Source organism: Aspergillus brasiliensis (genome assembly GCF_001889945.1).
Source record: "Aspergillus brasiliensis CBS 101740 unplaced genomic scaffold ASPBRscaffold_31, whole genome shotgun sequence".
Lineage (NCBI taxonomy): Eukaryota > Fungi > Ascomycota > Eurotiomycetes > Eurotiales > Aspergillaceae > Aspergillus > Aspergillus brasiliensis.
The window spans coordinates 32,349-47,829 of record NW_027137472.1 but is presented as its reverse complement, the minus strand read 5'-3'; the positions used below and the strand labels follow the sequence as shown (position 1 = coordinate 47,829).

The window sequence follows — 15,481 nt, the reverse complement described above, 5'->3', positions numbered from 1 at the left end:
AATGGATGGATGAATGGTGTTTAACTGGGCCAACTGTGATCAACTCTTCGGCCCTCCATTCTTTTCCGGTGCAGCTATATTTAGCCAACTGAGACTAGAACTAGTGTGAACTATGGTCAAGTGGTGATCAACTACGATCAACTCTCGGACCCACTCAGGTCAAGGTGCTGTCCACCATGATCAACTACAATCAACTGTCCGCCCCACTCAGGATCAGGCGCTATGCAAGCCTCCAAAATCACTTCTTGCCTTACTGGGCTAGCGGTGCTTAGTTAGCTGTAATGATAGGTTGCAGCTGTAAATTTCCCACAGCAGAGAATAAGATCGAAAGCCTATCTCATTGTCGCCGAATTACTTGGCACTTTAGAGAGGCGGGTGCCTTTACTACCACTGCAAATTCTTTGCATGTTGACAATTTGAAGTGAACCTTAAGGGTGACGACAATATACTGTGGATGTCATGTCATATTATGGTGTTGATGTTTGATCTGGGGAGCAATTTATTTACGAGAGCAGAGTTGGTCGCGCCAATTATCTTCGTCATCTGCCAACATACATTGTGAAACCTTGTTCCATGAAGATTTCTGCAGGTTAGTGGCTTAGGCCAGCGGATCACGGTAACTGCTGCCGGGGTTCTTAAGTAGATTTGTATTAAGAGATAAATACTATGCTGGAAGATGAAGGCACTAAGTACATGGGCTGAGGTTTAGATCAGTGTAGGACTCGCAAATAACGTTACTCAAAATCCCTTACAGCCATGTAAATATGTTTGAGGAGGCGCATAGCCATACACAATTAGCTGGTCAGCGCTGAATCTATGATCCATCCTCACAGGTTGTCGACTCCCGGTCTCTTGTCTCGAGTTTCCAGGACTTGTTGGGCTTGGTGTTTTGTACGCTTACAGCCCAAAAACCAAAGTACAACGGAGGTTAGAAGAAGAACACTTACAACACAGACAACAATCGCACCCGCAAGCTTGGACGTAGCGTTGCTTTTCGCCTTATGTACCCTGCGGGAATACAGAAAACAGACATTGTGAAAGTTATTCCGTGGGATTTGTCGGCATTAGCTCTAATAACGAAGCTACACTGGGACTAGTGTAACTTCGTTATTAGGGAAGCCTATTGAAGTGAAAGAGCATGAACCGTCGGCAAGAAGTCCCACTGCAGTTAGTCTTCTTAATTTCAGGCCCTTTTTCTTTTGCGAGTCAAGTTGAGAAAACATCTCATCGATTACTAGACTAGGTCACTAACCATAAGTCCTATTTTCTGTAACGTCCCGCCGATCTCATGGTACCCACATGTCCACCGCTCATTGCAGCCTTCTAGTAGAAAAGGGTTTGTAGCCTCCTAGAGAGTTATGCGTGCGTTTTACTCGTCTAAATACAGAGAACTATGACATGGCGAGCTGCAAAGTCTCTGGCCTTTTATGAGGAGACTTGGATGCCTGTGTCCCTTACGTCTGGCACCGAGTCGCATTGATTATCAACGGCTTGCAAAATAAGAACATTCATTGATTCGCACGGACACCTTTCTGTCATAGTTGCAACTGAGACACACTGACCACTCACTGTATCTTCCCACCATTTCAGTAATCGTACTTAGTTTCAGCCGATCGACTGGGAGAGTAGTGGGTAAACGGATATTTTGGCTGCGTGATTTTCCAAGGTGGGGATGATGCCGGATTCAACGAAAGCATCATTCGTGAGCTCAAAATTGGAAAGTCCCTGAGAAGATCGTGAAAGGAACTTTGCAACCGGAGCTTGTCAATACAATATGCAGAGTATTGGCTCAGCCAGTTTAATAAAGTGTCATGCTCATGGAGTCTGAGAAATGACAGCCGCACAGCATCAATAACTGCAAGCTGCGTATCAAGACTATTTGGTTTTTCCAGATCCATGAAACAGGCAGTCACCTTTTCGAAAGCCAGATGCTGAAGCTCAGGGATAAGATATGTCCCTGAGAAGATATACAGACGTATGTGGACCAATAGTGGATGGTTCTCGGAAGTAAAATCCGCCGCTGGGGGTGCAATAATAGGCTTACCCTCGACATTTGCTTCAATACCGTGCGGAAGTGACTTTTGGACGGGCTCGATTTCGCTGATCACAGTAGGATAATCGCCCCTGTATGCCCACTCAATGAAGCGTGCAACAGTTCCTTCTGTCGTTTCGTCAAATCTGTATATTCCCTGTCGGCCCTCATCGAAACTCCCATCCAAGGCAGCAATCACTGGTTCGCATTTCAAGCCGAGCAGCTTTCGATGAATTTTAAATAAACGTCCGGCATGACCAGCTTGGAGAGAAACGAGCTCTGAATCGAGAAAACTATCACGAGGTTAATGTCACATACGTCAATTTTCTCGAACAAGTAACATACTCGATATATGACAATTCGCATTTGTTGGCCTTTTTCTCCATGGCTATTTGAAAGAGCAGCGATGACGCTGGTAAGCTAGCAATGAGAAGTTTATTAAATTGCAGATTCGAACGGACAATTCAAGGCTGGAGACTCGGAAGGTGGTATTCTATTGCTTTTGTTCGCCTTTTATGTTATGACTTCCTTAGCCCCGGTGGGTCTAGATGGTGGCACAACAAGGACTTCCAATCATCACCATATCGCAAACTGCTGACATGTGCTGTGTCATTATTTGTCAGGAAGATACAGGTTGCCAGTTTGATCAGGTAGTGATTTCTATCGACAACAATACGTGTTGAGTGAGACCGACTGGGCAAGTCTGTATAGGAAAGGGTTGAGATGGTGCTGATATACATGGATCTTCCTTACAGGCAGATAATTACTCCATCAACCCGGGGAAAGTGTAATGAAGTGTACTAATCTCCGAATAGAAAACTCAAATCTCCTTTTAAACCATAGCAGGGTCGCTCCTTCCTACTCTTCTCCCCATTCTCTAATTCTGCGGGGCGAACGCCTGATCTGGACCCATAATAGCACACTTCAAGCCCTTGAAGGGTACATGGAGCCTACGTTCCGATAAGACGCGGATTCTCTCTTCTGGAGGAGTCTTCGCAACCTGGTTTTCTGAACTGAGAGCGCAAAGGTAACATAATGGCAGGGTTCCCGCTCGTGGTTTCCTGTTATGCATTTATTGGTTAAAAACCTGGCGACCAGGACCAGATATGGCAGTGTGGCAGTCTAGGGAACTCTTGATACGCTGCAGCTTTGGTAATAACAGAGAAAAATCTCTCGCAACAGGGCCTCGTCATCCAATAAATGCATGACAGAAAACGACGAGCGGACACTCTGCCACTATGTTGCCTTAGCGCTCCCAGCCCCATAACGAGAGAAGGTATTGATTTGCTCGTAATGCAAGAAACGGAGGAGAAAGATAGGCTACTGCTGTGTCCTGCAGAGCAGTCAAAAGGGGATCTACCTAAGCATTCCTGCCCTACTAGAGCATTGCCAAGTTCGAACCAAGGAGGAACGTAGCTGCTCTGTCACATGGATAGGCATGGCAACCTATAATACGCTCTGTCTATCAGGCGTCATTTCATGTCCCATAACCTTACCTTCTTACAGCCTTCTTCAAATTCCTCACCTTTCTTTTGTCCGCCATCTATTTATCGACAGGATGTCAAATCTTAGGCCTCGAAAGCCGCGTCTGAGGATGGAAACTAAAAGTTTGATCCTACGGGACATCGACTGGAACTCGACGAACGACTATATATCGCAGAAGCTGTATGGGAAGTTGTAAGTGACCACAGGATCCCCGCTAGAACCGGTTGTCATAACGATCAGGCTTCTAGTGTCTTTCAAAGCACTGGGACGCGTCAAGCAGCAGCTCGTTTCTCATGCTTCTGTCTTTGCCATCGATCTGAATTTTCCTCAAGGTCTAGTCCTTGCTGGCCCTCTTTAGCACGATCGCCATTATTACTGCTGACGAAAACGGCCTGTTGTTCATAAGCTCTAAAGACGTGGAAAGCTACAAGTATGAATTTGAAGTTCTTGGTCTGATCGAAAGGGAACTTGGCGCGTATGAAAGTATGCTTTTGGAGAGAGTGAGCCATGACCGTGTACTAAGCTCTCTTGAAAAGGCAACGCCACGGGGATTCTGGCAATAGGCTGTTGAGTTAATTAATACTTATGTTTGACCTATTCGGATACGCGGTAAAGAATTTCGTGTCAGTCTTTTCCATCAGTTAGGACCGCAACGGAAGGAATGAGTTAACTCCTCCGCTATGGTGGCAATACAAAACACTCAACGTCAAGAAGAGAGAGGATTCTGGGAGCGTTAAGATGAACCGTCTATTCACCGAATCTGGATTCGTATAATGGGCGTTCCATCTACTCATTGGTACGACCTGATTCCATGTGATGACATAGCTGCAGAACTGGGCAACAACTTATCGTACGGCTCCCTCACATCTGCACGTACGGCACCGACTGGTAGGGGGTGCTGGCTAACCTCGCTGGCGGATTCAACTAGATCCAAAAGTGGCAATTACGCTGGCGCAGTTCTGTTAATACCTAAAGTGGTATAGCATGACTGTTTGGTGGGCGGTTAAACTATTTGCCGATCATCAGACCCACGGTTCGGTTGAGCTTGATGCAACTACCCCGCTCGATGTGCGGACGAGTTGCTAGTGGCTTTTATTCTTAATACGTCTCCTGACGTAGTCGTCTCAGCCACGCTGCTTGGTTGGTAGGTGTGACGAAGATCGAGAACATAAGAGACGTTTTCAGGAAGTGTGCTGGGTAGGGAGGTCAGGTAGCTATGCATGTGAAAATGTAGGGCTACTGTACAGTAATTGTGGTGGAAAGCGCCACATTGACGACCCCAAAACGAGTGGCTTGTTTCGTGCGCGACTCCGCAAATAGCATGTATAAAACAGCATGCTGTGCCTTGGGCACTTGGTAGGTAGTACTGGTCCGATGAAGTTTTACATTCTCAAGCAGATCAATTATCTCAGACCACATGGACCGCGACGAGCATCTTGAAGAGGTTCAAAGGATCCTCAAGTATCGATTCCGGGATATCACACTCCTATCGGACGCACTCACAGCAGCCGGTGCAGACTTGGATAATTATGAGGGAAATAGAAGACTAGCACCAATTGGCGTGGACGTAATCGGTCTTTGTTTGGATTTTGACGCACATCAGAAAAAGGCCAAACCAAGTAAGAGTCCAGGGACGATAACCTTGTAGGATCTTTCTCAGTGGAACACCAGGGGAAACTGCCGTCCTAAAACAACAACTTTGTTGTTATAACCATCTAGCATTGGTTGCTCAACGCACATCAATCGATAAGTACATTAGATATAATCCTAGGTCTGGAAAAGGAAGTACAACTGTTGTCGGAAAAGCCCTTGCAGCAATTATAGCAGCGGCATACTTGGACTCTGGGAATCATTCTGATACCTGGGGCGTTATGCATTATATAGGGTCGGGTATGTCCTATGTCAATCTGACTTGGCTGACTTGTGAGTACAATAGCTTTTTCATCCAGAACCAAGACGGCATAAACCCTGCAATGTTGGAATCAAACGCGAATTGTGAAGCACAGTTTCCTATTATGGATCCACTTGCAGCCCCATGCAATATTTTATCGAATGTGCATACGAGCCAAGTGAGCGTGGTGTCACTGGTATAGACCCTAACATGCATTTCCCTAAACTCAGATGGTGGATAACGGGCTGACAAATATGATTTCCCTTATCAATGAAGCAGGAAATCGAAGCTGGAGGTGACTTCATGGCGGTGCCCAGGAGAAGACCCGCTGAAAGCGCTCCATGCGAGACCCAGGGCAGCAAAGCGAAGGTTAGGCGGTCTCAGCGCTTCACCAACGATCGGCTCGAACCTTTCCTTACTCGTGAGTCTGAAAAATGCAGAGCCTTGAGAATCGCCGCCCCAGAAGAATCATACTATGCTCCTGACATCCACATGGAAATTGCGAAATTGGTAAAAGATACTTCAACAGAGCTGCCCAAAAAATTGTTACTGTGTGTTGCTACCTCACAATCAGTGGTAATTCTGAAGAAGGCCATTCTAGGGTGGCGAACTCAGACGGGTATTGCCTCCTGGCAACTATCCGAATCAGCATCCAAAGCAGAAGCGTTTCATATAATCGAGAATATGAATCAAGATATGATGTGCTTGTCCCTTCTCCGACGGTATTACATCCTCCGTCTGTTTGAGGATTGCAGAGGGTGTGATACGCCATCATTCGCAGGATTTGTCTCAGTCCAGGGAAACGGTGTCCTTTCTCGTAAAAGGGGAAACCCCCTGAATAATGCGGAGAATGACCTGACGACAGCAATGATGAAGGAGATATTCCCTGCTCTACTGCCTGGAACACAAGAATACGACGACAAGCGTGGTGCTGTAAATTTCTATCGAAAGCTTGGCCGGAAGTTTCATATGTTAACATCAAGTTTCGGCAAAGGCATACTTGCACTGATGCCGCATTATGACCTACCTGGAGGACCAGACATCAGCATGTCGGACAATCAGTAAGCACTTTGAGACCCAAATATTGCCCCGCTAACTAATTTAGGCTTCATTCTCTGCGCGAGTCAACATTTGCGCAAGTCATTTCCATTCTAGCACGCACCCAAGGTGAGGCTTTGCGTCAGTTCAGCGCAGCTGCCGAGAGAATCGTGGATGCCTTGATGGAATTTCCGGTAGAGCATTGCCCGGTATTTGAACTTGAGGAAATTGCGGATAGCCAAATATTGGAGTACCCGAAGAACTCGTCGGGCCTACTTTCCCTTCTCGGGTTGAGAAGGCATGCTCAGATTGTGACAGGTCCATATCCGCCCGCAGACGAATCAACCTAGCTAGGCGAAATTGGAGGTAGTCGATATACAAAACGAAGAATAGCAACATTTGCGTCTCCTAGTTGAAACTAAATTATTACAAAATGGGTATGCATTGTAAATCACATTGTCGGAGAGACGCAGTGTGACTGTAGGCTTAGCATAACTGCTATATTCGGAACGTCATCCGAGCGGCAAATAATGCACCGAATTTCATACCGTGCACGCCTGATCGATAATTTAGTCCACTGTTGATTATATAAGTGCTTGCTCGCAACTTCTAAGGAATGAAGATAGCCTGCCTATGACCTCTTGCTGTATGTAACTCGAATGGGAATGCAAGGAATTACTGCTCCAGTACCACGTATTCTGTTGTCACCGCGGAGGTATATAAAGATTACGAACCCACTTTATGACTTCTTCTCCCTCACCTAACTGCTAAGTCATACCAAACAAGGGCAACCATAACAGGAGAGAAAGGAAATGGACGAATTCCGGCCTCGGAGCTACCAGCAGGAAATGCTAGAAATGAGCTTACGCGAGAATATTATCGTTGTAGTATGCTGCTCTTTCAGAGACGAGGAAAACTGCTTGTATCGCAGGCTAACAGTGTGCCAGATGGATACGGGAAGTGGGAAGACTCATATGTACGCCTCATTATGCCTGAATTCTGTTTCGTCAGGATCGAATAACCAGGAAAATAAATAGAGCATGCATGAGAATAATGGCAGAGCTGCAGCGCTGTGCCTTGGATAAGGTTTGAATGGTTTAATCCCTCCACGGCTTCTCAGTCTCAAACATATTCAGATAGTTTGGTTCCTTGCCCCCACTGTCGCCCTTTCGATCCAGCAGAAAGAAGTCATCGCTTCTCATATCCCGGCAATGAATATCAAACTGTTAATCGGAGACGACGGCGTTGATCGTTGGAGTGAGCAGCGGATTTGGGACGACGCCCTTCACGGCGTGCGGATTGTTGTCTCTACGCACGCCGTGCTAGCGGAAGCTCTTGCCCACAGGTTTGTGGTGATGGCAAAGCTGGGCCTCATTGTGTTTGACGAAGGTAAGGATAATGTTTTGCTATTCAGTACACTTGGCTGACTGGTGATTAGCCCATCATTGCGTTAAAAACCATCCTGCCAATCTTATTATGAAGAATTTCTACCACCCCACAAAGAACGAGCAGGGGCCCGAGTCTGTCCCGCGAATCCTTGGCTTGACCGCCAGCCCTATCATGAGAACGAAGCTACATGACATGTCGTAAGTCTAGTGTAAAAGCAATGAGGAGAAGGGTTCTCATTCCCCGGGTGCAGACAGATAGAACGGAATCTCAGTGCAGTCTGCAGAACACCTCGAGCACAACGACAAGACCTCATGAAATATGTCCACCCACCGCAACTCATCTTACTCCGATATGCCGCTCCTGACGACTCAAAACGCGCCTGGCCCTCGCCATTTCTCGAAGCTATATCTCAGGCCCACTCTCGCGCCCAGTCTCATCTTGAACTCTCCGATCACTCAGTTGTTCGGGAGGTCCAGGACGAGCTGGAAAAGTTCCACGCAAAGGCAATTGGGATCGGCAACCTGCTGGGCACATGGGCTGCTGATTGCTTTATTGGAGAATCAGTTAAAAGACTTGTCGGAAGAGCCGGAATGACCGATTCTTTATGGGCTGACCCTGCGAAGGCACATTTAGCAGAGATAGTAAGACCCATTCTTCAGCTGGCCCCTGCTATTCCTGGCTCCTCTAGCACAGTGTCAGAAAAGGTCTGCCGCCTTCTGGCTTTCTTGAAGGAGGAGCACCATGAACATTTCTCGGGAATTATCTTTGTCCGTGAACGTGCAACGGCCTACGTACTGGCGGCTGTAATACGATGCCATCCTCTTACCCACGGCCTTTTCCAGTGTGCATCGTGCGTAGGTTCGTCGAACAACAGAAACAGAAAAAGCGGCATTTGTGACCTGCTAGGACCTGGTGCAGATGATGTTCTTCAACAATTCCGACAGGGCCAGATGAATCTTATAGTTGGAACGGATGTCCTGGAGGAAGGCATCGACATGACGGCTTGCCATCTGGTTGTATGTTTTGATCAACCGAACAATCTCAAATCTTTCATCCAAAGGCGGGGCCGCGCCCGGCAGCAGCAGTCAAAGTTTGTCATCATGATCGCAGATAACGACATGACAAAAGGGATCGAGCGGTGGCAGGAACTCGAAGACGAAATGATGCGGCTGTACAGGGACCACAAGAGGAAGTTAGAGGAGATCGCGGCACTGGAAAACATTCCGGAGAATGTTCTTCTCCGTATGAGACTACAAAACGGGTTGGTATTTTCCAATCTTAGCGATTGTCTGGGGGTAGTGATAACAATTCAACCAGGGCATTGCTGACCGCCGATTCTGCGGTTTCTCACCTTTACCATTTCTGCTCCACTCTGAATTTGGAACCGCATGCTGATCTACGCCCATCGTTCAACTTCGAGCAAAATGAGGCCGGCCATGTCCGAGCCACAGTGACACTTCCCAGTGGCGTAGACCAGTCACTTCGCGTTGCGACAGGAGCTAAGTGGTGGCTCACAGAGCGTGCAGCACGAAAAGATGCCGCATTTCATGCATATGTTGCGTTGCATCGAGCCAAGCTGGTCAACGATCATTTCCTGCCTTTGACCCCGGAACGCCTCTGGCGAGATGCGGCAGGCGATCAACCCGCTTTGACGTCGAAGATCGCTCTTGAGGCTATCTTCGACCCGTGGAAGCAACTAGCTGTTTCGACGGGTCATGAACTGCATAGAAGCCGCATGCGCATATCACAGAATGGGAAAGATCGTCCCGAACTTGGAATGATTCTCACAACATCCGTTCAGTTTCCTGCAACAGAACCTTTGGAGCTATTCTGGGACAGTGAAACGAACTTCGTCGTTTCTTTACAATCCCTGGAGAGTTTCAGTATATCGCCGGCCGAGCTGCAGCTAATGCGTGAGACTACATCCGTTCTGCTGTCGTCAACAAGGACAAAGGTCCCCAGCAACGACGCCGTCGATGCTCTTAATGTCTTGGTATCTCCGGATATCCCTCTCGATGAGCTTGAGACATGGTTGGTAGAGAATCGAGGATGGCGGAATTGCCTGGACTGGTACCGTGAATCCTCCTCCTCTCAACCACAGGGACTCGTCCGATGCGAACTTCTGTACAATAAGCCCCACAATTTTATTGGATGGATCCAGCTGGACGATGGTTCCGAACCTTTGGTCTGCTGCGAGCCTTTTCGTAGAAGAAGGAACCTCCTGCTGAAAAGCACTTTGTGCCAACGGCTATCCGACAGGGGAAACCCGGATTGTGGGAAGTCTCGGGCAAAACAGGTGCCCGCAAGCTTATGCACCGTTGATCTTTTGCCGTGGGAATTGAGCCGCGCAAGTCTCCTTTTCTCCGCGTTGATGCAGCTACAGCAGAGACTCCTGATCGCAGCGCGCCTGAGGAGTTCCGTTCTTGGGCACCTTCCTTGTATTAGCCTTGGAGTTCTTGCAGATGCTATTACGGCTCCTTCGGCTCAATGGACGAGCAATTATCAACGTCTCGAATATCTCGGCGATGGCGTCTTGAAATTCGCTGTGTGCATCCAACTGTTCCATGATCACCCTTTGTGGCACGAGGGTTACTTATCACAGAGAAAAAGCCAGATAGTATCCAATGCATCGCTCGCCCACGCCGCTCTAAAGGCAGGCCTGGGACCGTTTCTATTGACGGAGCCGATGACGAGCAGAAAGTGGACTGTCCCAAGGGTTTCCGACCAACCTTGCCCACCCGCGGGCAACCGTGTAGTATCTGGAAAAGCCCTTGCAGATACATTAGAAGCACTAGTAGGGGCAGCTTATGTTGACGGCGGGATGCAGCTTGCTTGGGCGATGATCCACGTGTTCATACCGGAAGTCGCGGACCGAATGCCTTCCCTGGCACCTCAGCGACCCTCGCAGCGGGACTTTATTATGGGACCAGACTTGGAAGAGAAGGTTGACACGTTAATAGGCTACCAGTTTCTTGATCGATCCCTTGTATGGGAAGCTCTCACGCACCCGTCATGGCAAAGGGACCTTAGTACGGGATCGTACCAAAAGCTTGAATTCCTCGGTGATGCTATCCTCGACATGATCATAACGGATGCACTTTACAAGCATAGGCCGCCGTTGACTGAGGACGAGATGACGAAAGCAAAGGCGGCGGTGGCCAACGCACATTTTCTCGCATTTCAATGCATGGAATTCGGGCTACAAAACAATCAGACCCGTATTCGCGAATCGCAGAGCGGAGAATTTATTCGGGAAACTCAAGAGGGCGTTCTGGAGCTTTGGAGATTCATGCGGCATGATAACCCGGATGTATCTGCGGTCCAGAAGTTGTGTCTAGAGCGATATCAAAAACTGCGTGAGCCGATTTGCGCGTGCTTGGCAACAGGAAATACGTATCCATGGGTTAGTTTAGCCCAGCTAGGAGCTGAAAAGTTCTATTCCGACATCACTGAAAGTATTATCGGCGCATTGTTCATCGATTCGTGTGGGAGCATCGAGCAATGCGAGGCATTCTTGACTCGAATCAAAATACTACCCTACTTGTCTCGCATATTGCGGGAGGAAGTCATGGTCGAGCACCCAAGATCTGTTCTGGGTCGCTTGGCAAAATCAAGCCGAGTCGAGTATAACATTACACGGAATGCCAGCAAGGCAAGTTTATACGACGTCTCAGTCGTTCTGAATGACGAGGTTCTACACCGCGTTGAAGGTTGCTTGTCGCAGGAAGAATGCGTCGTGACGGGGGCTGACATGGCAATTGCGACACTGCGAGACCGGAGTTCTCGGCGGCCAGCTTCTATTGCGGCAGAACTTTGAATTCTGACTATGGCGAACGAAGGCATTCTTTATCCGTTCTGCTCTAAGGCAGCACTTGACAGTAAATGTAACGGGAGTATTAATGAATAGAAAGCTTGTGCCACCTGGTAGTACCGTACCCACAAATATAGGTCAATAGGCCATTTGCATTTGGTGGCGACCATCTATTCTGGACTTTCCGAGACTCGTGATCTGATTATAAATTTGCCGTGGTGTTATACGTCCCTACTCTGTCATCCTGCTCGACGAATATATTTTCCCGTGCCACCCTTTACCTCGTCTAAAGTCTACCACAATCCAGAATCCCACTTTCTATTTTTTCACTGGATTGCCCTTCAAGACAACTCGATAGATAATAGTCTACCCTCTGATGTCCGATCGAGGTAGAATCCTTCGAGGTCGTGGTTGGGGACGCGGACGCGGCGGACAAGGCGGCGGGTTTCGAGACCATGACGTCCACTGTCGTGGAGGCACTGGCCCTAGAGGTGGGAGAGGTTATAGAGGTGGAGAACGAGGCCGGGGCAAAGAGATATTCCGGTGAGCGTTTCTGGACCCGTGCAGTTGTTACGGGATGATAGATAAATCTATTGTGTCCTTTGTGAGCTAATAGAGGGTATTGCGCCAGGCAAGCTCAGGCCCCAGAACTTGATCGAACGATTCAGCAGAAAGAAGATGCTATCCAGAAAGCACTAGCGGCCAATTCTCCCCAGCCTGAAGACAGAGGTCGTCTTCCCACGCGACCGGGGTATGGAACTCGAGGAAACAAAGTTCTTCTTTATGCGAATTATTTCCAATTATCGGTTAAGTCCAAAGAAGACTTGTTTCGCTACAATGTGGAAGTCTCCCAAGAACCCAAGGGGCGCAAGCTGAAACAGATTTTCCGTCTATTGCTGGTCTCGCACTTTGCGCAGACGCTTAATAGCATTGCGTCGGACTATAAATCCATCCTTATCTCCAGGGTGGATCTGTTGCAGAAGCAGCATGAACGTGTGTATGACGTGAATTATAGGGAAGAGTACGATGATCACTCCCGACAGAACGCAAGGGTATTCAGCGTGAAAGTGACGTTCACTGGGAAAGTAAGTATTTCTGCTTGCCTTGATTATCTCTCTTCGACGAACGCGAGCGCGATGTTTCACTACAAGCCCGAGGTACTGCAGACCCTGAACATTGTGACGGGCTATTATCCAAAAACTAGCGAAGAAACAATATCTCTGGGTTCAAACAAACATTTCAACATTGATCCGAGCTCTGTCGAACGGTTTGATTTGGGTGCTGGTCTCGAGGTTCTCAGGGGCTTTTTTGTGAGTGTTCGCGCTGCTACCTCACGATTCCTTATAAATTGTCAGGTCAAATATGCTGCATGCTATCAGGAAGGAAAGCTATCAACGGTAATGGCTGCATACCGACGAGAAGGTCCCCCAAGCGTCTACAGGCTGGAAGCTTTCTTGAAAAGGCTGAGAGTTCGAGTTACCCATATCCGCCGGGTTAATAGCCAAGGCCAAGATATCCCACGGTTCAAAACGATCACAGGCTTGGCTTCTCCGGCAGATGGAAAGTCTCTAGCTCACCCTCCAATTGTTCCTAAACACGGTGCTGGGCCCACGGAAGTGCAATTCTGGCTTGAAGGCGTTGGTCCAAAAACCATTGGTAAGGCAAAATCCAAAGGGAAAAAACCCGCCAAGTCCGGACCAGAAGAATACGGAAGGTACACCACAGTCGAGGATTTCTTCCGGGAAAGTACGTGTTTTACCGAATCCCCCGTTTCGGAGCAGACCAGTCCTAACGCCACACCCAGGATACGGGCTCAATGTTGATTCCAATGTGCCAGTAGTTAATGTTGGCACACGTCAAGATCCGTCCTATTTGCCGGTCGAAGTCTGCGTTGTTATAGCTGGCCAGGCCGCGGGAGTCAAGCTGAACAGAAGACAAACTCAGAACATGATCCGATTTGCGGTGCGCAACCCCGCCCAGAATGCTCGATCCATTACGACAAAAGGTGCTGGTGCACTGGGGTTGACACCCCAACTCAATACGACGTTGGTACAGTTTACCTTTCCTTTACTGTTGGGTCATATTAACCACTCGCAACAGCGATACTTTGGGCTGGATAGTGACCCTACCCTCATAACCGTCCCAGGGAGGGTCTTACAATCACCTTCCGTGCTTTATAGAGACCGCAGGAAGGTGGACGCTCTCGCGGCTAGCTGGAACATGAAGTCCGCAAAGTTCTCCACATTTAGCCGATTGTCATTCTGGGCATTTATTTACCTTGTGTCCGACAGAGAAAGGGTATACTTCGAAAAGCCAGCCGACCTAAAGCCCTGCTTGGCTGCTTTGAGCTCAAAACTAAACGACATGGGTGTTATTGCGAGCCCTGCAATGGATGGAAGGAGACTGGATGTGACAGGGGCCTACTATGATGGAAAATACCAAGCAACCAAGCTTGATCAAGCCATAACTGATGCTATCACAGAATTGATGAGTAAACATAAACTGGACTTGGTCTTGGCAATTCTTCCCGCCAAAGATACAGATATATACAGCTCAGTCAAACGAGTTTGCGATTTGCACAATGGTGTCCACAACGTCTGTGTGCTCGAGGAAAAGTTTTTCCACAAAAATGACCAGTACCTCGCCAATGTCTGCTTGAAAATCAATCTGAAGCTCGGTGGCGTGAATCAGGTGTTGGGAACTGATGAATTGGGAATCATCTCCGATGGCAAAACGATGATCGTCGGCATCGATGTCACCCATCCGTCGCCGGGGTCTGCAAAGCATGCACCCAGCGTGGCAGGCATGGTTGCCTCTCTCGATAAAAGGCTTGGTCAATGGCCAGCAGAGATCCGCATCCAGGCATCCCGCCAGGAAATGGTCGCCGCCCTTGATACAATGCTGCGGTCCCGATTAAAGCATTGGGTTGCTGTGAACGGGCAGCTTCCCGAGAATATAATTGTCTACCGTGACGGAGTTTCTGAGGGTCAGTACAATCTTGTGGTGGAGAAAGAAGTCCCGCTTTTGAAATCCGCGTGTGAGCCAATGTATCGGAATGGCCCCCCACGCCTTTCGGTCATAATCGTTGGGAAACGGCACCACACTCGTTTCTACTCAACTCACGAAGACCAGGCGGATCGGTCATCCAATCCCCAGAACGGCACAGTGGTCGACCGTGGAGTGACTGAAGCGCGAGATTGGGATTTCTATCTTCAGGCTCACTCTGCATTGCAGGGAACTGCTCGACCTGCTCACTATTATATTGTGTGGGATGAGATTTTCTCTGTACAGAAACCGCGTCCACTGTTCGAGAACGCAGCTGACCTCCTTGAGCACTTAACCCACAATATGTGCTATGTATTTGGTCGTGCGACGAAAGCTGTCAGTATCTGTCCGCCTGCGTACTACGCTGATTTGGTTTGTGAGCGTGTCCGCTGTTATCTCAAGGAAGTCTTTGATGCAAGTGCGGAACCAAGCCCCTCTGGCAGTATGCTCGAAGGCGGCACTGGACGGACGCTAGAGACGTCAGACGTTCAAATCCATCAAAATGTGCGAAACACGATGTTCTACATTTGACATACTTTCTGCTGGATTATTGGTTCCTACTTCGTCATGTTCTTTTCTTGGACCTTAATGCAAATGCGATTCATAATTTCTCTTCGGAGCTAATTCGCGATAAAATTCGGGTTGATGGAGACTAAATTCACTATAACTATCCATTGCCAAGTCCGTGAACTCATATCAATTTATCCAAACTGCGGTTTCCGATACTATGGCCTACTTTGTCGGTGCAGAGCATGACCGTACAACGGTCTGGTTCGGTACAGTTAAAATG

The 15,481-nt window shown here is 48.2% G+C and overlaps 4 protein-coding genes across 4 annotated transcripts; 3 read left to right on the top strand and 1 right to left on the bottom strand.

Moving 5' to 3' along the window:
* Window positions 1-1,586: 1,586 nt before the first annotated feature.
* Window positions 1,587-2,418, bottom strand: ASPBRDRAFT_139494 (uncharacterized protein; the record flags this gene model as incomplete). The annotated part of the gene is made up of 2 exons (XM_067619098.1): window positions 1,587-2,325; window positions 2,378-2,418. 2 exons carry the CDS (start codon window positions 2,416-2,418, stop codon window positions 1,587-1,589), a joined length of 780 nt encoding a protein of 259 aa, XP_067472995.1.
* A 2,516-nt stretch (window positions 2,419-4,934) lies between these two features.
* ASPBRDRAFT_139496 (uncharacterized protein) lies at window positions 4,935-6,796 on the top strand (the record flags this gene model as incomplete). The annotated part of the gene is made up of 5 exons (XM_067619099.1): window positions 4,935-5,136; window positions 5,189-5,402; window positions 5,454-5,597; window positions 5,726-6,469; window positions 6,514-6,796. 5 exons carry the CDS (start codon window positions 4,935-4,937, stop codon window positions 6,794-6,796), a joined length of 1,587 nt encoding a protein of 528 aa, XP_067472994.1.
* A 462-nt stretch (window positions 6,797-7,258) lies between these two features.
* Window positions 7,259-11,652, top strand: ASPBRDRAFT_60299 (uncharacterized protein; the record flags this gene model as incomplete). The annotated part of the gene is made up of 8 exons (XM_067628203.1): window positions 7,259-7,333; window positions 7,394-7,422; window positions 7,484-7,532; window positions 7,583-7,835; window positions 7,885-8,032; window positions 8,086-8,210; window positions 8,238-9,096; window positions 9,135-11,652. The coding sequence occupies 8 exons, from the start codon at window positions 7,259-7,261 to the stop codon at window positions 11,650-11,652; spliced, it is 4,056 nt and encodes a 1,351-aa protein (XP_067472993.1).
* A 449-nt stretch (window positions 11,653-12,101) lies between these two features.
* ASPBRDRAFT_35696 (uncharacterized protein) lies at window positions 12,102-15,222 on the top strand (the record flags this gene model as incomplete). The annotated part of the gene is made up of 3 exons (XM_067623373.1): window positions 12,102-12,189; window positions 12,256-13,392; window positions 13,451-15,222. 3 exons carry the CDS (start codon window positions 12,102-12,104, stop codon window positions 15,220-15,222), a joined length of 2,997 nt encoding a protein of 998 aa, XP_067472992.1.
* Window positions 15,223-15,481: the final 259 nt, after the last annotated feature.